The 26762-nt window shown below is 46.4% G+C and overlaps 1 protein-coding gene and 1 long non-coding RNA gene across 2 annotated transcripts; one reads left to right on the top strand and one right to left on the bottom strand.

The window, feature by feature from the left end:
• The first annotated feature begins 2354 nt into the window (after positions 1-2354).
• LOC309526352 lies at positions 2355-6235 on the top strand. The gene is made up of 2 exons (XR_014216729.1): positions 2355-5801; positions 5837-6235. It is a non-coding gene; the product is annotated as an uncharacterized lncRNA (long non-coding RNA).
• Positions 6236-7565: 1330 nt separating this feature from the next.
• Positions 7566-13526, bottom strand: LOC309526351 (uncharacterized protein). Its single transcript, XM_082212287.1, has 5 exons — positions 13345-13526; positions 11480-11562; positions 10134-10260; positions 9924-10019; positions 7566-9297 (listed from the first exon to the last, which is right to left on the bottom strand). The coding sequence occupies exons 2-5, from the start codon at positions 11552-11554 to the stop codon at positions 8198-8200; spliced, it is 1398 nt and encodes a 465-aa protein (XP_082068413.1). The 5' UTR covers positions 11555-11562; positions 13345-13526; the 3' UTR covers positions 7566-8197.
• Between the last annotated feature and the right edge of the window lie 13236 nt (positions 13527-26762).

The following is a 26762-nucleotide window of genomic DNA, read 5'->3' as shown; positions in this document are numbered from 1 at the left end:
ACTTGCTCCAGGTTGGTAGGGAATCAATCTTTTAGTGCGGCACCATTTACACTCTGGAACTCCCTTTCTATTGACATCAGGCAGAAGCCTTCGCTGAACTCTTTTCAGTACCTGCTGGAAATATTTTTGCTTATGCATGCCTACCCAGATATGCAGAATGCTGACGTGTATTTTATTCAACTTTTTATCTTATTGTTGACATCAATTTTTTAAAGAGTTGTCTTTACTGATAATTACATTGTTTCATTCTTTTTTATTCAAACTGCTTTGAAGTTGTTGGTGGGCTGTTGTTGTTTTGCAATCAAGTGGTATACATTTTTACGCAATAAATAAATATTGAATCCTAGAGTTGTTTCCCATGAACTTTCTTCTTTTTTTCTTTTAAAGAAAGGCTTGTGCTGTAAGTTACGGGATGTAATGAACATAGTCAAATGAAAAGATAAAGTGAAAATACAACAACGGATATTGTTTTATGATAACTTGGAAGTTCCTTTATTGATTACAAGGAATATATGTTAAAACTTTTCTTAACCGTTAACGTGAAAAGTTACGTTTATCCATACAGAACACAAAGACAAGAGACATCACAAAACCCCCCAGGTAAGAAAAAAATCCAATAAGGTTACATCGTTTAATGCATTCTTCTTACCCACTCACGTAAATGATCCAATATATAAGTACCCTATATACTGAGTTTATTCTGAGTATTCATTTTTTCAATCAATCAATCAGCTTACAGCAAGCCCAAGTTACTCTCAAACCGTCCAGAATATTATTCCACTTTTAAATATTACAAGTGCCTTGTATTAAAATATTAACAATAGATCTATGCTGCTGGAGCCAGAAGGATAGTTACCGTATTTTTCGCTCTATAAGATGCACCAGACCACAAGATGCACCTAGTTTTTGGAGGAGGAAAACAAGAAAAAAAATATTCTGAATCTCAGAAGCCAGAACAGCAAGAGGGATCGCTGCGCAGTGAAAGCAGCAATCCCTCCTGCTGTTCTGGCTTCTGGGATAGCTGCACAGCCTGCATTCGCTCCATAAGACACACACACATTTCCCCATACTTTTAAGGAGGGAAAAAGTAAGTCTTATTAGAGCAAAAAATACTGTATGTTCTACCTCCACTGTCGGAGAAAGTATGCCTCTGAAAACCAGCTGCGAGGAGCTGCAAGGAAGGAGAGCACAGCTGTGATCAGGATTCCTACTTGTGGGCTCCCCAAGGCCACTGTGAGAATAGGATGGGCTTCATGGGCCCTTGGGCTGTTCCGGCACAGCTTTTCTGACGTTCCTATGAACCGGTGGCGCCCGTTGTAGTTTCACTGCCCAGGCGCCAGTCGTTACTCCATTTGAGGCCACAACAAGCGGGAGAAGGAGTGCTCGCTGAATGTGCAACCGGCAAACTCACCTCCAGTGTTGGGGTCTGATGGCAATTGACACTGGTCAGCCCCCATGACCCACCAGAGGACACATGCTGACGGTGTCTGCCATAAAAACAATGCCCGTTTCGCCCTGGCAAGCAGAGCATAAACAACAGGGTCACCGAAGAAGGGGAGCAAAAGGAAGGGGTGGCCCCATAGTGATGCAACAGGGCCACTTCCTTGCCTGCCAGGAAGCCTGACTGTTTAGGACAGATGTCTAGCCTGCAAACACCAGTTTGTGAGCCAAGTGGCCACTGACCAAGGAGGAGCAACCCCAGGTTTTTCTGGCAGCACCCAAAGGAAGTTGAGAGAATAAAGGTCAGGAAGCGACTCTGGGGGCGCCCAATAACACACCAACCCGTGATTTTGATTTAGCTACAACTTGCTACCTCCCGTTTATTTTGGATCTTCAGGGGTGGAATATTCCCCCCATCTTTATTTTCCATTTCATCAATTCTATCTAACGTTGATTATAAATTATTTTCCTCCAGTATTTCTTAATTTTTAATTCAAGCTTGCTGAATATCATTCGTTCATATATCTGCATCTTTTTAGCCTGTTCAGTTTTTATTTTAACCAGGCTATGGGCTATTTCCACCTATGTAATACTGATTAATATTTTTATCGTTTTTTTCTTTATTTGCAATATATATCATTCATAAATGGTGATTTATACACTGCTGTTTTCTTGTTTTTGTAACCCCACCTCCTGTCACAGAAGCACCATGTGTCTGAGTTATGTTTAATTTTGAAGTCATTTCAGCTTTTAAACAAAGGTATCATCCCACAAATGTGTTCTGCTGATTTAGAATCATAGAATCATAGAGTTGGAAGAGACCACAAGGGCCATCGAGTCCAACCCCCTGCCAAGCAGGAAACACCATCAGAACACTCCTGACATATGGTTGTCAAGCCTCTGCTTAAAGAATATTTTTTCAGTTTTATTCGAGAAGTGTGATGAAATATTTCTGTCCCTGTTCTTTCCCATGCAGAGCTACTTTATATTTATATTTAATATTTAAAAATCTACAGGATTTTTACAAAGTAGTTCTAAGGATATGGGATTCATAAACTAATTTTGTCATCCAGAGCACTCATTATTCTCCCCTTACATAATCCTATGAAATTTAACTGCAATTTGCTATTAGCTCTATCAATCAGATTGCAAACACTGAATCTTATTTGAGATTGCTATTCTAAACACACTTACTAGACAGCAAATCCCACTGAAGACAGTGGGATATTTGTCTCAGTAAACTTGTGCTCTGAATCAGTTGAATATATCCAATAAAACTGATTTTTCACAACACCACAATACTCAAAATCTAATACCTACTTCAATTAAGAAATATTTATTTCTTAAAAACCAACGTGATAAATTAATATAATTAATCGTCACAGGTCCCCAATTTGCCATCTCTCTCCTCACAATTGTAATGACTGCAGTAATCACACTGTGGAAAACATTTACAGAACGATGCATACATATCCAATATTAATTTGCTGGAGTCTTTTTATCCAACATTTAAACACAAGATTATTATGCATATCAAATGCCAACTGCTCTTATAAATCCCCCTATCTATTAAACCGATTAATAAGTTCCTTCTTTTATTTAACAACACCAACCAAGGTTGCCATAGTTCATAAAGTGAAACTCAGGACACAGAAGTTATTTTTGGCAAAGTTTTCTAGCCTTTTTTTGCTAGATCTTTTTTTAAAAAAGTGGTTTTGAGCTACAGTATTTTTAATGCCAATTGCCAAAATCTACACTACCAACATGGGCCACGTCTGGAAAATTTCACATGTATGTCAACCCTACTTTAACATTGCACACGATCCTGACAAGTACAGTACTTCTGAGTGCCCTTCGATTTTGACCGCCAGTGTTAAGCAACTACCATATTTTTCGCTCTATAAGACGCATCAGACCACAAGACGCACCTAGTTTTTGGAGGAGGAAAACAAGAAAAAAAATATTCTGAATCTCAGAAGCCAGAACAGCAAGAGGGATCCCTGCGCAGCGAAAGCAGCAATCCCTCTTGCTGTTCTGGCTTCTGGGATAGCTGCGCAGCCTGCATTCGCTCCATATGACGCACACAAATTTCCCCTTACTTTTTAGGAGGGAAATAGTGAGCCTTATAGAGCAAAAAATACGGTAACTGTTCCAAACTCTCCCACTGAACTCAAATGAGAGGCTGTAGAATCACAGAATCGTAGCGCTGGAAGGGATCCCGAGGGTCATCTAATCCAACCCCCTGCAAGGCATGAATCTCTCCCCCCCCCCCCGCCTTGGGGCTCAAACCCACAACCGTGAAATTAAGAGTCTCATGCTCTGTTGCCGGAGCTACCCTATCTGAGTTAAGTGCAAAGCTCATGTTTTGCACGGATTGCCAAGCAGTTATGACCATGCCATGCTAGATGGATTCAAGGTTTGACTATAAGGCAGCTTCACGTGTCTCGCTATGAGATTTGGAATTGCTTAAATTAGGCTGGGTTGTGCCTATTGATTCTCGTTTAATTCTTTCCAGTTGTCAGCGCCTAGGGGCTGTATCTAGCACTTGCAGCCGTGCTCATGCAGCAGACTTCCATGAGTACAACAAAACTTCTACTGCTTCTCCTGTCCCCTCCACCAGCACCCTCAAAATCAGCTCCCAAGGGATGGGGAAGTCAGGTTATTATTTCCAAGGTGGAAAGGAGAAGAAATGGAAGTTCCATTGCATAAGCAAAACTCCAGCGTTCAATGCAGCCCTTTGTAGTGATTAATACTATGAGGTTGTGTTTTTAAAAAAAAAACACCAGAAATTTCTGAGCCTGTTTAAAAAAAAACCAGAAAGCTTTAAAGCGTAATTTGAGCCACGCCAAACGCAAAAGAACAAGAAGCAATGAAATATTGCATGTATACACGCACATGCATACTGTTTCTATGTAGTGGAATATCAAATCAATAAACATTATAGGATTATAATGAAATTATAAATTATCGAAGGCAAACTTCACATAAATTGCAAGCTGGAACAAAACATGCAGCACAAAGCAAACATAGAGGGAAAATGAAGGTCACAAACACAACACAAAGAGCAAAGAGCCATGACTGGTACAGATGTACAGAATGGTGAGCTGCGAAACGAACTTTCCAAGTGCTACGAACGAACTAGTTCGTTTTCGCAAAGTTCACTGGATTACTTCAAAAAATCTCCAAAGCCGTCCCTATAATCCCCGGGGGAAGAGAACGTGAATTAAGTTTGTTTTGAGGGTAGAACTTTGAACCATGTCTAGTTCAGCTTCAGCTTCTTTCTCTTATGTGCGTTTTTGACTCTTCTAGACTCCTTGGGCCTTTACAATCGTTAATTGTTTCAACAAAACAAAATAAACAATTCACACCTTGTCTTCTTAAACTATATTTCACTCTTCAGCACAGCAGCCTGTAGCATCCTGAATGCTGAGATTCTTTTTGGTCAAGGATCCTTTAGGCGCACTTGAATTGAACTGTGGTCCGAACTAGTTCGTTTTGCAAAGGGAAGACACTGAACTGGGAGAAGTTAACTTTTGGACTCACTGAACTTGAGCTAGTTCCTATGAAAAAAAAAGAGCTTTCTAAGCTCCAGACTGACTTTCCAACTTGGCCTACAGCTAGGTAGCCAATAAGTAAATAATTCATTTAACATCCCCATCGTTTTATTTTTTTATATTTGTAGCCCACCTCTCCTCCAACAGGAAGCACATGCCCTCCCCCAAAATTTTATGTCAGTTTATTCTGGTGGGTTAGTGAGAAAAATCCTGTCATGCAAAATGGTGGTTTAGGCAGGGCTGGCCTTGCATGAGGCGGCCGAGGAGGAGAGCTGAAGGCAAGAACTGAGGTCTTAATGGTACAAGAAGACTTTTCAAAGTGTTTGCCCTGGGAGGGCGAGGAAGGGTGCCATTTTGGCTCTGCTTCAGGCCGGAGTTAAACATCATTAGACTCTGCTGCAGGTTCCAAAATGGACTCTGCGTGTGTGTGAGAGAGAGGGATCATGCTCACTGCATACATTTAAAGCAGTATAAAACACGTCATGGCTTCCCCCCAATAATTATGGGAGCTATAGTTTGTTAAGGGTGCCGAGAGTACATTCCCCCTCTCAGAGCTACAGTTCCCAGAGGGATTGACTGTTAAAACCGCTCTGGGAATTGTAGCCCTTGTGAGGGGAATAGGGAGGTCTCCTCACAACACTCGGCACCCTTAACAAACTACAGTTCCCAGGATTCCTTGGGGGAAGCCATGACTGTTGAAAGCGGTGTAACAGTGCTTTAAATGGGATCCCTGAGAAGGGGTCTGTGCATATTTTATACCCCCAAATCCACCCACTCTGTACCCACCTCTATGGGATCCCTGTCAGGGTACTATCTGGGCTAAGAGAGAGGTACTATCTTAGCCCAAGTACTATCTGGGCTAAGAGAGAGGTTCTCTCGTGGCAGCTGCAATGTCCTCATGGGATATTGCTTTTCCTTTCAGAAGCGCATGGTGACGGCACATTTAATGCAACCAGAATTTCAGAAACACTGCTAGGAACCGGAGCCAAACCTCCTTCCTGTCCCTGGTGACCCCCCCCCACCCCCAGCCATTAAGAACCAAGGCTGCCCCTATCTGTATATAAGCCTGCTCCAGGTTCTGGTTTAATTTTAAAATTGAAATAACTTTTATTGTTGTTTTTTTCCAAAAAGGAGGAGGTTATACAAGATTTTGCAAAACAGTGCTATCAAAGGAGGACTCTAGTGGCAAGATAAATACCCCGTATACAATTATAGATCATTGTCGAACATAAAATAAAGCCTAAATAAATAAACAAACGGCACCTACGCAGATGTGTGGAAGGTAACAACTAGAACTGTGTATAACACAGATGACGTAATGGTTGATCAAGACAAGCTCTGGCACCCTCCATATGTTTCCAGATTACAGCTCCCTTCGTCTCTGACCGTTGGCCATGCTTGGCGGCAGCTGAATGGAGCTGAAAGGTTGATACCCTACACACTTTGAGCTCTGGCTCCACCCATCACAGACTTTGGCCCCACACACTCCTTCAGGATGTGGCCCCCAACAGATCACCCTCAAGAGAAAGTGGCCCTCAGTGTGTGTGTGTGTGTGTGTGTGTGTGTGTGTGTGTGGAGTTTCACCACCCCTGACAGAACGCTGCAAACCGTAATATACATAGCTAGATGCTCATAAGCATTATCTCGCCTTAGAGACACAGAACTGAGCATAAACTAGGCCGCTAAGCAGCAACAACCAAAGTACTTAAACGACAACAGTGCTAATCGGAAAACTGAAGTGCTTACCCCTACTGTACCATTCCGATTCAAACCCTAACGCGACAGGTGCCCGGAATCGGGCTTCGGGTCGCAAAACTGCCATACGGAACATTTTAAAGCCAGCATTACAGATCAGAACAGCTTTGTTTATATAGCTGTACGTTCAGCTGAAATCTTTCCTCTTCTCTCAACTACTCAAAAGCAGCTTATAATTTTCTTTAAGGCATTCAGCCCCAATTCCCGAAATTCTACTCTTCCTGCTGCTTCAGTGACTGATGGGAACATAGGTGTGGCTTAAGGAGATGTTCAGTAAACGAAGGTGCAACTTTACAGAGGAGGCTCCACAGCCATAAAGCATACCAGATATTCAAGGATAATGGGGGCAGCCCTCCGCAGTAACTTCACTCCTGAGCCGGACACTCGGAATCAAAAGAGTACATACCTGATTTCTCCCACACCGTTACAGCCTAGTAACAAGGACAGATACAAACATTTCAGAGTGGTAGGGTGACTGGCAAGGGCCTCTGCTGCCTTCAATATAAATGTGTTTATTCTCTTAGCCTGGGGGGTAAGCTCCAAAAAGCTGGAGCCAGGGAAAGGGCAGTTGCGGACAGCACCAACTGGCTAGCACCCATGACGTCACAAGCAGCTTTCCCTGCTCCCCCCGTTATGCAAACAGTCGTAAAATATTTGGTGGGTTGGGTTTTCCTGTTTGAGAAAGGAACAACAGAAGAACGTACGTGAGGTCCGCTGGCTTGTTTGTTAAAGGTAGACAACACACACAGCTGAGCCCATTTGACTTGTTGGTGTGTGGCTGCCCTGCTGACTGCAAAGTCAAGCTCAGGTAAAGAACTTCTCACCTAAGCCTGAGAAGGTCCTCCTGGCACGCTTCCCACAGGTATCTGGTTGGCCACTGTGGGTGCAGGATACTGGACAAAACGGGCCTCTGGCCTGATCCAGCAAATTCTTTTTATGTTCTTAACCAGGTGGTTAAGAAAGCCCAACAGAGACTCCATCTCCTCAGAGTATTGCGGAAGAACGATGTCAATCATTCATGCTGCATCACGGTGTGGTACGCTGGTTTGACATCATCTGATAGGAAGTGCCTGCAGAGGGTGGTGAATACAGCACAAGATATTATGGGCTGTCCTGTGAATCCGCTAGATGACACTGCGGAAAAACGTTGCCTCAGGAGAGTGAGGAAAATTCTCAGGGATGATTCACACCCTGGCCGGCACTTTCTTGATCTCCTGCCCTCAGGCAGAAGATATAAAAGCAGGATTAGTCCCACCAACAGGGTAAAGAATAGCTTCTATCCGTGGGCTGTTAGGCTGCTGAATGAAAAGATCACAACAGGGCAACTGACTTTCGGGTTTGGTGGGTGTGTCAGTAAACGAGGGGAATTAAGTGAGCTGAGTTGGGGGTGCTGGGTAATCTCACTGTATACAAGTTGTACAAGTGACAATAAAGTATTTCAATTTCAATTAAGTGCTGGCTATTTGATACTGAATAAGGCCCCCCTTCTCCATCAAGCTCTCGAGATCGTTGAGGCGTTGGCTGACTTTCGCTCTCAAGTGAACTCTGTGGTGAACACGGAGGTGTGAGTGCCGTGCGAAACACTTCCCGCACTCCAAGCATTTGTAGGGTTTCTCTCCCGTGTGGACTCGCTGGTGCTTCACAAGGTTGGACAGCTGCGAGAAGCATTTCTCGCACTCCATACACTTGTAGGGCTTCTCTCCTGTGTGGACTCGCTGGTGGCTCACCAGGGCCGAGCGCTGAGCGAAGCACTTCCCGCACTCCTGGCACTTGTGAGGCTTCTCCCCCGTGTGGACCCGCTGGTGGTTCACGACGTCCGAATGGATGGCGAAACACTTGCCACACTCCAAGCACTTGTACGGCCTCTCCCCCGTGTGGATGCGCCGGTGTTTCACGAGGTCCGACTGCTGGGCGAAGCACTTCCCGCACTTCAAGCACTTGTAGGGCTTCTCGCCCGTGTGGACCCTCTGGTGGTTCACGAGGTTCGACTGGTGAGCAAAACGCTTCCCGCACTCCTGACACTTGTAGGGCTTCTCCCCCGTGTGGACTCTCTGGTGGTTCACGAGGACGGACTGCCGTGCGAAGCATTTCGCACACTCCACGCACTGGTAGGGCTTCTCCCCCGTGTGGACCCTTTGGTGGTTGATGAGGACCGAGTGGCGTGCGAAACACTTCTCGCACTCGGGACACTTGTACGGCTTCTCTCCCGTGTGGACTCTCCGGTGCCTGACAAGCTGCGATCTCTGGGTGAAGCACTTCACACACTCCAGGCATTTGTAAGGTTTCTCCCCCGTGTGGATCCTGTGGTGATTCACGAGGACGGACTGGCGCGAAAAGCACTTCCCGCACTCCAGGCACTTGAAGGGCCTCTCCCCTGTGTGGACCCGCTGGTGTTTCACGAGCTCCGAATGGTGAACGAAATACTTCGCACACTCCAAGCACTTGAAGGGCTTCTCTCCCATGTGGACCAAGCGGTGTATGACGAGATCCGGTTTCTGAGGGAAGCATTTCCCACACTTGCGGCACGAGTTCTTCTTCCTCAAGACACCTGGAAGGGCGTGAGAAGGGGGGGGGAGACACTGACAGGACTGACCTTCAACTCCAGAAGAGGAAGAATCGTAGCAAGTCAATCAGGGTGAGTTGTGGGAAATAAGCTGTAAATTTCCTGCAGACATTTTTTGCCACAGGAGGTGGTGGCGGCAACCAGACCGCCAAATCGGGTGGCTTTAAAACTGAAAGTAAGCTGTAAATTTCCTGAAGCCAGTTTTTGCCACAGAAAGTGGTGGCCACCAGACCGCCAAATCAGGTGACTTTAAAACAGGCTGAGACAAACTCACAGAAAAATAAGTCTCTTCATGGCTACTAAACGACTTAGGCCCTAAATATCTGAAAGACCATCTCCTTCCCTGAAGACCCTCTTTGATGTTAAGATCAGAAGAGGGAGGGAGCCCTTTGGGTAGTTCAGAGGTTTGGTGACTGGGGCGACCCGAGAGAGGGTATTCCTTGTGGCAGCCCCAAAGTTGTGGGATTCCCTCCCCACACAGGGCAAGCAAGTGATGTGGGAAGAGGCAACACATCCACATGTAATGGCTGAGACTCATGGCTGGCCATGTTTGGGTGATGGGGACACTCCTCAATGGATTATCTGCCTGTTGGCATGCCCTAGCCTCTCACCTGAGCACCTGCTGCCCAAGTTCCGAGGATCTGGTACCCAGGGAGCTTCTCCTTGTTCCAGACGAGTGATGAGGACAGGCTTTGCAACCGGAAACCCTTGATAAAAGATTTTCAAAAAATTAAAAGCCCTCCTCTTCCCACAAAGGACTATCAGAAAGCAGGAGTTTTTTTCTCCCTAGCTTAACAAAACAAGGCAGCAAAGTTCCTTACCTAAGGAGGTCACGTTCTCATAATTCTCCATCATGACCTCTCTGTAGAGAGCTCTCTGATTTGGGTCCAGCAGAGCGCCTTGTGCCTCTGTGAAATAGACGGCCACATCTCCGAAAGTCACCAGCCTCTGGAAGAAAGAAGAATCCTCGTCTCAGCCTCAAAAGCTCTCACCCGCAGAGAGAAAATGAAAGGCTGCAAACATTTCTATATTTCATTCCATAGTACAGTGGTGCCTCGCAAGACGAAAAGAATCCGTTCCGTGATTCTCTTCGTCTAGCGGTTTTTTCGTCTTGCGAAGCAAGCCCATTGACGGATTAGAGGATTAGCGCTATGAGCGCTTTTAGCGGCTTATCAGCTTATCGGATCAGCTGATAAGCGGCTAAGCGGCTTAGAAAAAGGGGGGGGGAACCCGCAGGAACTCGCAAGACATTTTCGTCTTGCGAAGCAAGCCCATAGGAGATTCATTTTGCAAAGCACCTCCAAAACGGAAAACTCTTTCGTCTAGCGAGTTTTCCGTCTTACGGGGCACCACTGTACTTATATACCAGATTGTTTAAACAACCAATCCTTCTTCCTAGAGAGCTCTGGGAACTGTAGCTCTGCAAGGGGAGGAGGGGGTCTCTTAACAATTCTCAGCACCCTTAACAAACTATAGTTCCCAGGATCCTCTGGGGGAAGCTATGACTGTTGAAAGTAATGTTAATAGTGTACAGTGGTACCTGGGGTTACATACACTTCAGGTTACAGACGCTTCAGGTTACAGACTCCGCTAACCCAGAAATATTACCTCAGATTAAGAACTTTGCTTCAGGATGAGAACAGAAATTGTGCAGCAGTGGCACAGTGGCAGCGGGAGGCCCCATTAGCTAAAGTGGTGCTTCAGGTTAAGAACAGTCTCAGGTTAAGAACAGACCTCCAGAACGAATTAAGTACTTAACCCGAGGTACCACTGTCTTGTATCACGTCCACGCAAGCCAGATGCGCAATCCCTCAATGGGCAGCACTTTTCCGTGGAGTTAAAAGGGTATTTTTGCATGTTCAGTGGTACCTCTGGTTGCGAACGGGATCCGTTCCAGAGGCCAGTTCGCAACATAAAAAGAGCGCAACCCACAGCGGCACATCTGTGCACACGTGGGTTGCGATTTGCCGCTTCTGCACATGCGTGTGACGTCATTTTGCGTTTCTGCGCATGTGCGAGCGGCAAAACCCGGAAGGAACCCTTTCCGGTACTTCCGGGTCGCCGCAGGATGTAACCTGAAAGAACGTAACATGATGCAAACATAACACGAGGTATGACTGTACCCCAATCACTTCCACTTGGAAGGACTTTGGGTCCAAAATCTTACCTGCGTTGGCTCCGCTGCAGCTCTTTCCCATCCTCTGGAAGGAGGAGACAATCCGGACAGAAACATGGCCCTCATATTGTCTTCTGTAGAAGTTAAAAAACCAAAGAAAAAGTGGTTCATTTCAAGTACAAAGGAGGTGTGGGGGGGGGGATCTCGTTTTTCAACATTACATTGGATTTTATGAGGTAAAATGCACGATGGGAAAAAGAGACACACACACCCCTATATTCCCCTCCCAGAGCTACAGTCGCCCAGAATTCCATGTGAAGAGGATTTGACTGTTGCACCACTCTGGGAATTGTAGCTTGGTGGGGGTGGGAGGGAAAAGCCCCCATTTACCCTTTTCCTCCCCACCCAGGGCCAGCCCAAGACATTTTGCAGCTTGAGGCAAAGGGACAAGCTGGCAGAAGCTGACCACATAGGCGGCCGAATCGTGCTTCAACGCCGGCGAGAGGACAGCAGCCCCTTTCACCTCACCTGAGGCTAGCAAGCCACCTTTGGAGGCGCAGGCTAGGCAACATGGCGCTTGCTCAACTCCATCCTCCCAACAGTTCAGCCCCGTTCTCCGCCTCACCTGCTGCCCTGAGGCGGCCACCTCAGTCGCTCTAGCACCCTCATCCAAAGAGATCCCAGGGGCATTGAAACATCTCTCCAGTTAAAGGAGCAAGGCACACGACAAAACAGGAAAGCGCAAACTAAAAACCAAAATCCGTCGCCCAACATGTGCTTCCTGCATCTGACAGCGCAGACTCCAGTCCGCAAAAACTTCTGCCACCATGACTTCAGGCGCCCTGCGACTCTCTTTGGTGCGTTAGCTGCAACGGACTTGCATCCTTGCGGCCCCCCCCCAGACTCTGCCCACCTGCACATGCGTTTTGGAGTAGGGGTCAAGAAGGAGGACGCTATCGGAGGCTACTAGCCACAACGGCTAGAGAGGCAGCATGCTTCTGTATACCTGCTGCCAGGAATCTCAAGCAAAGGGACTGCTCTTGCACCCGGGTCCTGCTTGGGGGCACTGGGTTGGCGACTATGAGACCAGGACTGGGTGAATCCTGCTTTCGGTGCACCATATTGATTGGTTTGCAATCCTTTTTTTTAGCCACCCCTCATCCAAAGAGATCCATAGATGTCAACGTTTTCCTTTTTTTAAGGGAAATTTCCTTATTCCGAATAGGATTCCTCGCAAGAAAAGGGGAAAGTTGACAGCTACGAAGAGATCCCAGGGGCACTGACACAGCTCTCCAGTTAAAGGAGCGAAGCACACAATAAAACAGGAAAACGCAAACTAAAAACCAAGTGGGTTTTTTTTTAATAAAGTCCTGCTACTACCCTGTGGGCCGCGAGATGCTGTTTGGTGCCCACAACTCTAACCACCGCTAATGGTCAGGGATGATGGGAATTGCAGCCCGGAAAAATCGGGGGGAGAGGCACCCAGCAAGGCTGCAGAATTGCTAGATGACCCGACTTCTTTTTGCTTTGCTTTTAAAAACCTGTTTCTTCCTGCCCTGCCCTTACCATCTCGTTCGATTGCTAAAAAGGGGAGAGGGCAGCAGGCGCCCAAGCAAGCCATGATCTCCTTCTGCCCACCGTTTTTGCCTCCACTGAATTCCCCCCATTCTTCTTCTTCCACCTTTCCAAGGTTTGGGGTTTGGGGGGGTGGGAGCGGCGGCGGGAGAGGAAACAAAGGAAAACTCAAAAGCCCTGCAGCCGCTCCCTTCTCCACCCCACACCGCTTCCAGGTCCATCACCCTCAAAATCTAAGACAGAATCAGAAAAGTGGGGCGGGGGGGGGAGGAAAGATGGGAGCCCACCCCACCCACCCTCCTTCTCCAGGAAGGCAAGCGCCCCTCTTTCTGGACCCTCACCTGCATTGGCTAAATTGCGCACAGGCTCCTCCAGGATGCAATTCACCAAGGTTGGGGGCGCGCCACCCCACCGCACCCCACTCCCAGCAGATCCCTTTCCGCTCCCCAACCTCCCCACCCCCAGATCCAATGACTCCGCTAGATCTCTGGGGATTCAGACAGCCTGACCCTGGCTGCTGGGACTTGTAGTCCTCTTTCCCCCCCCCTCTCTCTCGCCCCCTCCTTTGCGTCTGCCCCGCACAAAAACCAAACAGAGGGGATTCTGGGAGCTGTAGTTCCCCCAGCGCCACCCTCGCCTGTCATTTAGGAGCAAACGCCAGGCTGTCGAGAGCCCTGCTGTTAAAAATATAAAAAAGGCCCTGCGATGGGCTTGCATTTTTCAAAATCAAACAGAAACAGACGGGTTATAAGCCCGTCGTGGTTTCATTCCGATCAAGCTCATGCCCAAAATTCACTGTTTTATGTTTTATGTCCCATCCTCTGGCTGGGTCGGGATGGCATGGGGATGAGGGACCAACTCCCGTCTCTTGCGGGGGCCCAATTAGTGCCATTGCCTTCCGTTAAGAGTTTGGGTGTAATCCTTGACGCCTCCCTTTCCATGGAGGCGCAGGTTACAGCAACAGTCAAGGCGACATTTTTCCACCTTCGCCACATCAAGCAGTTGGTCCCTTACCTTTCCCGCCCCGACCTGGCCCGAGTGATCTATGTGATGGTCACCTCCAGGCTTGACTATTGTAATTCCCTCTACGCGGGGCTGCCCTTGAAGCTGTCCCACAAACTCCAGCGGGTGCAGAATGCTGCAGCGAGGCTCCTCCCGGGGTCTTTGCCATGGGAGCATATTCACCCAGTGCTTTTCAAGCTGCACTGGCTCCCGGTGGAGTACAGGGTCAGATTTAAGGTGCTGGTTTTTACCTTTATAGCCCTTCACGGCCTAGGACCCTCTTACTTACGGGACCGCCTCTCCCGGTATGCCCCACGGAGAGCCTCAAGGTCCATAAATAGCAACACCCTAGTGGTCCCAGGCCCTAAGGAAGTCAGATTAGTCTCAACCAGAGCAGGGCCTTCTCAGCACTGGCTCCGGCCTGGTGGAAGGCTCTGTCTCTTGAGACCAGGGCCCTGCAGGATCTGATTTCTTTCCGCAGGGCCTGTAAGACAGAGTTGTTCTGCCTGGCCTTTGTCTCTTGGAGCCAATTTGATTCCCTCCCCCTCTTTCTTGTTTCTTTTTCCTTTCTCCTCCTGTGATGAGGCTGCATTTTAATGTTTCAATATTTTAATGTTGCATTTTAATCTTGTTTTTAAGTTGTATTCATTCAACTTGTTTTAATTATTGCTTGTTAGCCGCCCTGAGCCTAGGGGAGGGCGGGGTATAAATAAATATTATTGTTGTTGTTGTTGTTGTTGTTGTTATTATTATTATTATTATTATTATTATTATTATTATTATTATTATTATTTTCCTAAATGGTGTGTTTTATGACGACTCTCGTCTGATCTGTAGCTGAAGAACATATTTGGTTTAAAGGGAAGTCAGAGTGAACTAGCTGTTAGGTTGCCTTTATTGCGTAGAGGAAAACAAGCTAGCAGGCAGTTTGGTTTCTTCTCAAGTGTAGTAGCGTTTGCACCTCTTTCCCTGCTCCTCCTGACCCTAGACTTAAATGTCCGCATGCAAAGAACCGATGCAATGGCTGTTGTACTCCTGGGATAGCTCAGCTGGTAGACCACGAGACTCTTAATCTCGGTCATGGGTTCGAGTTTGGGCCCAAGATTCCTGCACTGCAGGGGGTTGAACAAGATGATTCTAAAATGGTCTCCTTTGCTGCAGCACAACCTTCTTTCGGACCAGGCCAGGCTGAGGTCGCTCAGGATTGCCACAGCCTCTGTTTCCTTTTGGATTTCCAGATCTTTTCCTCAAAAGGCACTCTGGTCTAGCCCTTTCACTTATAGGGATATAATAAGAAATATTTATAACACATTTTGTGTTTTTTTTAAGAGCACCTCGCTTGTATTTGAGCTTCATTAGCAAAATTTGGTTCAATGGTTCTAATTATTCCATAGCTCCCTGTTCCCAAGGAACTTACGTAGTGACTGCGGAGAAATGAATATGCGTGAGATCGGTCGCAGTTGGCAAGAATGAGAATGCCATTATTATTATTATTATTATTATTATTATTATTATTATTATTATTATTCCGCCCTTCATTCGAACATCTCAAGATGGTTCCCAGAACAAAAATGCACGATAAAAACTCAAAATGCATAATAAAAACAGAAACAAATCTATAACCCCCTTCCTCTTTCCACAAGCATGTAAAAGGATATGAGATGTCAGTCAGCCCAAGTCCTGATTAAATAGGAACATTTTTACCTGGCGCCTAAAGATGACTAAAGATGGACCGTCTAGAGGGGTTGGGAGCTGGGGGCACTGTTATACAGTGGTTTCGCTCCTTCCTTCTGGGCCGTGTTCAGAAAGTGGTGGTGGGGGATGAGTGTTCAGACCCTTGGGCCCTCACTTGTGGGGTGCCTCAGGGTTCCGTCCTCTCCCCCATGCTTTTTAACATCTATATGAAGCCGCTGGGAGAGATCATCAGGGGGTTTTGGGCTGGGTGTCCATCAATATGCAGATGATACCCAGCTCTACCTTTCTTTCAAATCAGAACCAGTGAAGGCAGTGAAGGTCCTGTGTGAGTGCCTGGAGGCGGTTGGAGGATGGATGGCGGCTAATGGATTGAAGTTGAATCCTGACAAGACAGAAGTACTGTTTTTGGGGGACAGGGGGCGGGCTGGTGTGGAGGACTCCCTGGTCCTGAATAGGGTAACTGTGCCCCTGAAGGACCAGGTGCGTAGCCTGGGAGTCATTTTGGACTCACAGCTGTCCATGGAGGCGCAGGTCAATTCTGTTTCCAGGGCAGCTGTCTACCAACTCCACCTGGTACGCAGGCTGAGACCCTACCTGCCCGCGGACTGTCTGGCCAGAGTGGTGCATGCTCTAGTTATCTCCCGCTTGGACTACTGCAATGCGCTCTACGTGGGGCTACCTTTGAAGGTGACTCGGAAACTACAGCTAATCCAGAATGCGGCAGCTAGACTGGTGACTGGGGGCGGCCGCCGAGACCACATAACACCGGTCTTGAAAGACCTACATTGGCTCCCAGTACGTTTCCGAGCACAATTCAAAGTGCTGGTGTTGACCTTTAAAGCCCTAAATGGCTTCGGCCCAGTATACCTGAAGGAGCGTCTCCACCCCCATCGTTCTGCCCAGACACTGAGGTCCAGCGCCGAGGGCCTTCTGGCGGTTCCCTCATTGCGAGAAGCGAAGCTACAGGGAACCAGGCAGAGGGCCTTTTCGGTGGTGGCGCCCACCCTGTGGAATGCCCTCCCATTGGATGTCAAGGTGATGGACAACTACCTGACATTCAGAAGACATCTTAAGGCGGCCCTATTCAGGGAAGCTTTTAATGTATGATATTTTAGTGTTTTTTGGTTTCTGTGGAAGCCGCCCAGAGTGGCTGGGGAAACCCAGCCAGATGGGCGGGGTACAAATAATAAATTATTATTATTATTATTATTATTATTATTATTATTATTATTAATGAAGGTGCCCAACGAGTCTGCCAGGGGAGAACATTTCACAAATGAAAACAAATTGAATAACAGTCACAACAGAATGGAATGCCTCTGTCACATGACTCACAGTCAGCCAATCACATGAGAGATACGGGTGTTGTGGGCTTTGAAGATGCTCAAACTCAGGACGAAAGGGAAAAATGTGCTAAGAGGAAGACACGCTTGGCAAACCCTCACCGTGATCAGCTCCCGCCCAGAAACCAATGTCCCCACTGTGGAAGGACGTGTGGGTCCAGACTTGGCCTCCACAGTCACTTATGGACTCACCGTTAAAACCGTGTTCATGGAAGACAATCTTACTCGGCTACGAGTGATCGCCAAAGAAGAAGACTGCCAAAGGAATAACTTTCTGTGTGAGAGTGAGAGAATCATTTGTTCCAGAAACAGAGAAGAACAGAGAAGTTGTTTCAAGAAGCAGCAGAAGGCGGAGATTGTTTTGTCTATGCAAGGACCTTTTCTGTGGGAACTGTTCTTTGGACTTGCTCAGTGTGACAGGAAGTACTGATAACAATGGTTCTGTGAGTCTCTTGCTTGCGTCTTGTGGAGAGAAGCAAAGGGAGAGTGTTGGACTCTGGTTGGACTCTAAGCATGCCTTGACCACCACAGTGGTGAACGTCTGTATAGAGCCAGTGTGGTGTAGTGGTTAAGAGCGGTAGACTCGTAATCTGGGGAACCGGGTTCGCGTCTCCGCTCCTCCACATGCAGCTGCTGGGTGACCTTGGGCTAGTCCCACTTCTCTGAAGTCTCTCAGCCCCACTCACCTCACAGAGTGTTTGTTGTGGGGGAGGAAGGGAAAGGAGAATGTTAGCCGCTTTGAGACTCCTTGGGGTAGTGATAAAGCGGGATATCAAATCAAAACACTTTTTCTTCTTCTATATATTTGCTACCGATATGCTTTTATGTCTGTCAAGTAAAACTCTGCACTTGACTGAATCTTTATGGCGTCCATGAGTATTTATTGTCTACTGTGTGAACCTTCACACAACCCCGAAGACACTTCCAAGGAAGGAGCTTCGTTAGATGAAACACTGCCGAGTATGGATACTGGGACAAACACGCAACGAAAATGATGCTTGACCCAATCCTTCTAAATTATCTATCAGAGGTTGATGGATTGATCCAATAATAAAGGTAAAGGTACCCCTGACTGTTAGGTCCAGTCCCGGACGACTGTGGGGTTGTGGAGCTCATCTCGCTTTATTGGCAGAGGGAGCCGGCGTACAGCTTCCGGGTCCTGTGGCCAGCATGACTAAGCCGCTTCTGGCAAACCAAAGCAGCGCACAGAAACACCGTTTACCTTCCTGCCGGAGCAGTATCTATTTAGCTACTTGCACTTTGACGTGCTTTTGAACTGCTAGGTTGGCAGGAGCAGGGACCAAGCAACTGGAGCTCACCCCATTGTGGGGATTTGAACCGCCAACCTTCTGATTGGCAAGCCCCAGGCTCTGTGGTTTAGACCACAGCTCCACCTGCGTCCCTGATCCAACAATAGCCCCATGCTAAAAAATACATCTCAATTCAACATAAGCAAACATTCCTATTTCAGGAAATTAATCCATTATTCTTAACACCCCTACTTTTAATTTACCTGAAATAACAAAATATTTAGCTTACATAACCTCTTCCCCCACCCTGCAAAATCTAAAAAGTTAGCTCCTACTATAGGTTTTGTAAAGGCTCCTACTAAAGGCTTTGTTTACACTACTCTGCCTCCCTGCCTAACTGCCCCAAAGCTATGATTCAATTTGTGAATATTTTTGGATACAGTATTTCTGGTATGGATTGAAGAGAAAGCAGCAGAGAAGGTGTTTAAAAGTGTGTTTAGAGGGTGCTCCCAGTTTCCACTTATGTGCACGGGGGCCCAGAACGTAACCCTGATGTAAGTGGGGGGGACACCTGTAATCTGGATTACTGTGGACAAGCTATTCCAGTGCAGGAACGGTCGCAGCTGCTGTCCTGCCTGCCAAAAAGTTGCTCCTAACTACCCGAGCCTCAAGTGATGAAGCTGGATCCAGAAACGATCTTGCTCACATTCAGGTTATTTTCTTTGCCACCCGCCCTGCCACGTGGCAGGCACAATGATGTGCACTCACCAGTGCTTGAGTCCTTAAAAATGAGGCTCCACTCTGAAAGTCTGGCTTGCTTCACAGGCAATAGCTTTTGTGTTCCAAAGAGCAGCTCAGGCTCCACAATCGTAGGGAGGAACCAGGAGCTATTGCGGCCTAGGACCCACATACCTACGGGACCGCCTCCCCTGGTATGCCCCACGGAGGACCTTAAGGTCCACAAATGACAATATTTTGGAGGTCCCAGGTTGCAAGGTGGTTAGGTTGGTCTCAACTAGGGCCAGGGCCTTTTCAGTACTGGCCTCGATTTGGTGGAACGCTCTGTCACAAGAGACTAGGCCCTGCGGGACTTGACATCTTTCCGCAGGGCCTGCAAGACAGAGCTGTTCCGCCTGGCCTTTGGTTTGGACTCAGTCTGACCCTTATGTTTCCCTCCCCTTAGTGTCTTGATTTATTGGCTACTTTTAAAATGAGGCTCCATTTTAAATTGCATTTTAACCTATACAGTGGTACCTCGGGTTAAGGACTTAATTCGTTCTGGAGGTCCATTCTTAACCTGAAACTGTTCTTAACCTGACGCACCACTTTATCTAATGGGGCCTCCTGCTGCCGCCGCGACGTCGGAGCCCGATTTCTGTTCTCATCCTGAAGCAAAGTTCTTAACCCAAGGTAATATTTCTGGGTTAGCAGAGTCTGTAACCTGAAGCGTATGTAACCTGAAGCATATGTAACCTGAGGTACCACTGTATCTTAAATTGTATTCCCCCCCCATTACGTTTTTACTGTGATTTTATTGGTGTTAGCCGTCCTGAGCTCTGGGTATAAATAAAAAAAAATTATTATTATTATTATTATTATTATTATTATTATTATTATTATTATTATTATTGCACCAACCACCCGTCTCACTGATCCACAACAAAAGGAATGCTTTGGTTAAAAGCATTGGCTTTCCGCTGCCACAGAACTGCCCCCGGCGTTCAGGAATCCATGAGGTTCCATCAGCCTCCAGGGACTGGCCTCACCCATGAGGTTCCATCAGCCTCTAATCTGGCCTTACCACCCCTCCAGACCTTATGAGATATGGTGGTCCAGGGGGATACACTGCACACACAACCTCTTGTATGTACACAGAACCCTATATAGTTCTAGGAAGAAACACCACGCAGTCATGGGCATATGATGCCAGTGGGCACCCTGACACTAAAATATTAAAGTATAAGAAACCAGAGGCCTTCCTCCTGGGCATAGTGGACCAATTGGTGTTAAAGAAGGACAGAACTTTTTTAATGTATGCTACAGCAGCAGCAAGAATCCTCATTGCAAAGCATTGGAAGACACAAGACCTACCCACCCTGGAAGACTGGCAGACTACATGGAGATGGCGGAAATGACTGGCACAATCTGAGACCAGGGAGAAGAGTTGGTGGAAGAAGATTGGAGGAAATTTAAAACCTATTTGCAGAAATATTGCAAAATTTTTGAATGCTGATGACATTGAAATGAATTGCAGGGGCTCTAGCAACAGGGTAAAATGTAAGATTGGATTATTAATAGATAAACTAATAGGAGATGAATTTGCTGAATTAATTATTAAAAGGGATACAAGAACGGGAGACGTGAGGAAGTCAGGAAAATAAGTTAACTAAAGATGTAATTAAGAAAGAGGGAATTTTGTTGGTTTTTTGTTTCTCTGTGTTTTTCTTTTTTTCTTTTTTGTGTTTAAAGTGTGTATTTTGTAACTCTGTATTTTCTCTGTCTTTATATTTTTCTGAACTTTTTTATTGTTAAAACTTAATAAAATATTGATTAAAGAACCTAAAATATTAAAGTATAACTCCTGCTCCCTGAGCGATAGCAGCTGGTTGAAACCAGGTTTTTTCAAAAATCCTTGACTTGCTACCTGTCCGCTGGCAGCTCTCACCTAGAATCATAGAATCATAGAATCATAGAGTTGGAAGAGACCACAAGGGCCATCGAGTCCAACCCCCTTCCAAGCAGGAAACACCATCAGAGCACTCCTGACATATGGTTGTCAAGCCTCTGCTTAAAGACCTCCAAAGTAGGAGACTCCACCACACTCCTTGGCAGCAAATTCCACTGTCGAACAGCTCTTACTGTCAGGAAGTTCTTCCGAATGTTTAGGTGGAATCTTCTTTCTTGTAGTTTGGATCCATTGCTCCGTGTCCGCTTCTCTGGAGCAGCAGAAAACAACCTTTCTCCCTCCTCTATGTGACATCCTTTTATATATTTGAACATGGCTATCATATCACCCCTTAACCTCCTCTTCTCCAGGCTAAACATGCCCAGCTCCCTTAGCCGTTCCTCATAAGGCATCGTTTCCAGGCCTTTGACCATTTTGGTTGCCCTCCTCTGGACACGTTCCAGTTTGTCAGTGTCCTTCTTGAATTGTGGTGCCCAGAACTGGACACAGTACTCCAGGTGTGGTCTGACCAGAGCAGAATACAGTGGCACTATTACTTCCCTTGATCTAGATGCTATACTCCTATTGATGCAGCCCAGAATTGCATTGGCTTTTTTAGCTGCCGCGTCACACTGTTGGCTCATGTCAAGTTTGTGGTCAACCAAGACTCCTAGATCCTTTTCACATGTACTGCTCTCAAGCCAGGTGTCACCCATCTTGTATTTGTGCCTCTCATTTTTTTTGCCCAAGTGCAATACTTTACATTTCTCCCTGTTAAAATTCATCTTGTTTGTTTTGGCCCAGTTCTCTAATCTGTCAAGGTCGTTTTGAAGTGTGATCCTGTCCTCTGGGGTGTTAGCCACCCCTCCCAGTTTGGTGTCATCTGCAAATTTGATCAGGATGCCCTTGAGTCCATCATCCAAGTCGTTGATAAAGATGTTGAATAAGACCGGGCCCAAGACAGAACCCTGTGGCACCCCACTAGTCACTCTTCTCCAGGATGAAGAGGAACCATTGATGAGCACCCTTTGGGTTCGGTCAGTCAGCCAGTTACAAATCCACTGAGTGGTAGCATAGTCAAGACCGCATTTTACCAGCTTCTTTACAAGAATATCATGGGGCACCTTGTCAAATGCCTTGCTGAAATCAAGGTAGGCTACATCCACTGCGTTCCCTTCATCTACCAGGCTTGTAATTCTGTCAAAAAACGAGATCAGGTTAGTCTGACATGACTTATTTTTCAGAAATCCATGCTGACTATTGGTGATCACAGCATTCCTTTCTAGGTGCTCACAGACTGTTTGCTTAATGATCTGTTCCAGAATCTTCCCTGGTATTGATGTCAGACTGACTGGGCGGTAATTATTTGGGTCCTCTCTTTTCCCCTTTTTGAAAATAGGGACAACATTTGCCCTCCTCCAGTCTGCCGGGACTTCGCCTGTTCTCCAGGAATTCTCAAAGATGACTGCCAGTGGTTCTGAGATCACATCTGCCAGTTCTTTTAATACTCTTGGATGCAGTTCATCTGGCCCTGGAGACTTGAATACATCTAAACTAGCCAAATATTCTTGTACTATCTCCTTAGTTATTCTGGGCTGTGTTTCCTTTGCTGAATCATTTGCTCCAAATTCTTCAGGTCGGGCATTGTTTTCTTTATCGGAGAAGACTGAGGCAAAGAAGGCATTGAGGAGTTCAGCCCTTTCTGTGTCCCCTGTTTGCATTTCACCATCTTCTCCTCTGAGTGACCCCACTGTTTCTTTGTTCTTCCTTTTGCTACGAACATACCCATAAAAGCCTTTTTTGTTGCTTTTAACCTCTCTAGCAAGCCTGAGTTCATTCTGTGCTTTAGCTTTTCTGACTTTGTGTCTACACGTGCTGGCTATTTGTTTGAATTCCTCTTTGGTGGTTTCCCCCCTTTTCCATTTTTTGTACACATCCTTTTTTAATCTTAATTCAGTTAAAAGTTCTTTAGATAGCCACCCTGGCTTCTTTAGGCACCTTCCACGTTTCCGTCTCATTGGTATTGCCTGTCGTTGTGCTTTACTATCTCCCTCTTAACAAACTCCCAGCCATCATGAACTCCCTTTCCTTTTAGTATTGCTGTCCATGGGATCTCACCCAGCACTTCCCTAAGTTTTATGAAGTCGGCTTTCTTAAAGTCAAGAAATTGAGTCCTAGTATGCTTGGCTGCTCCTTTCCGCTGTATAGTAAACTTCAGAAGAGCATGATCACTCGCGCCTAATGATCCTTCCACATCTACCCCACTAACCAGGTCATCAACATTGGTTAGGACCAGATCTAAAATGGCTGTTCCTCTTGTTGCTTCTCCCACTTTCTGGACAATGAAGTTGTCTGCAAGGCCAGTGAGGAATCTGTTTGACCTTATGCTCTTGGCTGAGTTTGACGTCCAACAAATATCCGGGTAATTGAAGTCCCCCATTACTACTATCTCCCTTCCTTTTGCATGCTTGGCCATCTGTTCCAGGAAGGCATCATCTATGTCCTCCGTTTGGCTTGGGGATCTATAGTAAACTCCCACAATGAGGTCTCTGTTATTCTTCTCTCCCTTAATTTTGACCCAAATGCTCTCACTTTGGCTTTGAGGTTCTAAATCTTGGATCTCTTCACAGGTATACACATCCCTGACATATAACGCCACTCCTCCTCCTTTCTTGTCTGGTCTGTTTCTCTGAAATAGATTGTATCCCCCCATTATTACATTCCAATCGTGGGACTTATCCCACCAGGTTTCAGTGATGCCTATTATGTCATATTTAGTTTGCTGTACCAAGAGCTCAAGCTCATCTTGTTTATTTCCCATGCTTTGCGCATTAGTGTAGAGACATTGAAGTCCATTAATCATTCCCCCGTGTCTCTTATTTAAGGATTTTTTCCTCCCACCACTAGGTCTGCGTGCTGTTTGCTCCATTTGGTCTATGACCTTTGGATGATCATCTTCATTAATTGATAGACTCCTACCTTCAGGAGCACTGTCTCCCTCCCCCACATTAGTCAGTTTAAAGCCCTCCTGATGAGGTTTCTGAGATTTTTGGCAAAAACATTTCTCCCAACCGTTGTGAGGTGCAGCCCATCACTTGCCAGAAGTCCATCTTCAAGAAACTGCAGTCCGTGATCTAAGAATCCAAACCGTTCCTGTTTACACCATTTGCGAAGCCAGCTGTTCACTTCCACTATTTTCCCCTCTCTCCCTGGGCCACGTCGTTCAACTGGGAGGACAGACGAGATGACAATTTGTGCATTTAGTTGCTTCAATTTCCTGCCGAGAGCCTCGTAGTCTCTTTTGATCTTCTGGAGGCTATTGCTTGCAGTGTCATTGGTTCCCACATGAACCAAGAGGAAGGGGTATTCGTCAGTGGGTTTTATTATTCCTTGCAGTCGTTCAGTTACATCTTGGATCTTAGCCCCGGGGAGACAGCACACTTCCCGAGACATCTTGTCAGGCCCACAGATCACTGCTTCTGTTCCCCTCAGTAGGGAATCCCCTATCACCACTACACGCCTCCTCTTGGGTTTGGTCGGGGTTCTTCCGTGAGCTGTCCGTTCCAAGGTCACCTGCACATTCCCTGAGGACTGACTTTGCTGCTCATCTTCATATACCTGATCGACTGTAATGAGGGAGAGATCCTCAAATGGAGTCTGCTCTTCGTCTTCCATGCTAGGGGAGAGGACCTCAAAGCGATTGTGTATTTCTAAACAATCAGAGTGAACCCTGGGCCTCCTACTTCTTTGAGTCACGTTTCTCCATAAATCTGGCTCCTGTGTTGGTGAACAAGCCTCCTTCTCAGGGGAGTCCCCTGTCTCCTCCTTGGTGGGGACGGTGTGCTCTGTTGCTTCCAAGAAGAGCTCCAGCTCTCTAATTCTTTGGAGCGTAGCTACACGTTCCTCCAGTTGCTGGACTTTGTCTTTTAAAAGGGCAATCAACATGCAATTGCTGCAGGTAAAGCTGCCTGCAACCTTTGGCAAGATGGCAAACATTGCGCAGGAATCGCAGGCGACTGCAGCTGTTCCCTCCCCTTCCATCATGAGATCGTGTTGTTGGGGGTGGCTACAGAGGTCCTCCATCATAAAAAGCTTGAAGACAGGACAAATAACTTCCCCCACAAAAAAAAACCTAGGTCTCCCCAACAAACGTTTGAGATTAGCTCCCCTAAATCTAAAAGATGGGTATAACTGCGGCGCCGCTAGGCGCGCGCCGCTGCCCTACAAACTCTGATAAGCTCCTCCCACAGCTAATCCCCTGCCTCAACAGAAACCCTGCCCCCTCTGACCTTTACACAGGGAAAACAGCTAATCAGCCAGAAAGAAATACACACACACAAGAAAACCCTTTTTGCTCCTTCTTCAACTGCTGCCCTACAAACTCTGATAAGCTCCTCCCACAGCTAATCCCCTGCCTCAACAGAAACCCTGCCCCCTCTGACCTTTACACAGGGAAAACAGCTAATCAGCCAGAAAGAAACACACACACACACAAGAAAACCCTTTTTGCTCCTTCTCCAACTGCTGCCCTACAAACTCTGATAAGCTCCTCCCACAGCTAATCCCCTGCCTCAACAGAAACCCTGCCCCCTCTGACCTTTACACAGGGAAAACAGCTAATCAGCCAGAAAGAAACACACACACACACAAGAAAACCCTTTTTGCTCCTTCTTCAACTGCTGCCCTACAAACTCTGATAAGCTCCTCCCACAGCTAATCCCCTGCCTCAACAGAAACCCTGCCCCCTCTGACCTTTACACAGGGAAAACAGCTAATCAGCCAGAAAGAAACACACACACACACAAGAAAACCCTTTTTGCTCCTTCTTGCATTCCTTCTCTTGCGACATGGTTCCCAGTTTATGTGCCACTATGAGTCTAGACATGTTCTGGACGGGCATGTGAGTCGCGTATGTGAGCACCAGGCTTTTCCCAGCCCCTCCCTACCCTGAGCAAGGCTCCACCTGATTGCCAACTATTTTAATTTAAAAAAAAAAAAAGTTTGATTTTTACTATCCATCTGATTTTGAAACCCCACGATGGAATTGTGCTTTAGTTAACAAGATACGTGAAGCACTTCATTAAAGTGTTTTTGCCTGCATAGCTCAGCTGGTTAGAGCGTGGTGCTGATAACGCCAAGGTTGCAGGTTCGATCCCCGTATGCAACAGATGCCTATTTTTCTGCATTGAAGAGAGTTGGACTAGATGATCCTCAGGGTCTCTTCCAACTATAATACTATTGGGGGGGGAAGCGCTCTAAGTGGCTCACATAATACAAAACGTTCATAAGAAAATACAGATAAAAACCAATGCGCTTAAAAGAAAAACAAAAACAAATTGCACCTAATAAAATTAGGCAAATCTAGTGAAAGAGGAGAGCGCAAAATATGGTCTGAAGCTCAACATCAAAAAAACTAAAATCATGGCCACGGGCCCATCACCTCCTGGCAAATAGAAGGGGAAGAAATGGAGGCAATGAGAGATTTTACTTTCTTGGGCTCCATGATCACGGCAGATGGTGACAGCAGTCACGAAATTAAAAAACGCCTGCTCTTTGGGAGAAAGGCGATGGCAAACCTAGACAGCATCTTAAAAAGCAGAGACATCACCTTGCCAACAAAGGTCCGTATAGTTAAAGCTATGGTTTTCCCAGTAGTGATGTATGGAAGTGAGAGCTGGACCATAAAGAGGGCTGATCACCGAAGAATTGATACTTTTGAATTATGTTGCTGGAAACGACTCTTGCAGTCCCATGGACTGCAAGAAGATCAAACCTCTCCATTCTGAAGGAAATCAGCCCTGAGT

Source organism: Podarcis vaucheri (assembly GCF_965113315.1).
Source record: "Podarcis vaucheri genome assembly, chromosome: 2".
Lineage (NCBI taxonomy): Eukaryota > Metazoa > Chordata > Lepidosauria > Squamata > Lacertidae > Podarcis > Podarcis vaucheri.
Note: the sequence above shows the minus strand (reverse complement) of the source record. Positions and strands in the feature narration are given on the sequence as shown.

Bases quoted from the DNA above. Each gene is read 5' to 3' on its own strand.
- LOC309526351 (XM_082212287.1), bottom strand. From the start codon at position 11,554: ATGAGGGCCATGTTTCTGTCCGGATTGTCTCCTCCTTCCAGAGGATGG. The intron at 10,261-11,479 runs GTAAGATTTTGG...TCTTTCTTCCAG, and splicing joins CTGCAGCGGAGCCAACGCAG to AGGCTGGTGACTTTCGGAGA. The intron at 10,020-10,133 runs GTAAGGAACTTT...TCTTTTATCAAG, and splicing joins TGAGAACGTGACCTCCTTAG to GGTTTCCGGTTGCAAAGCCT.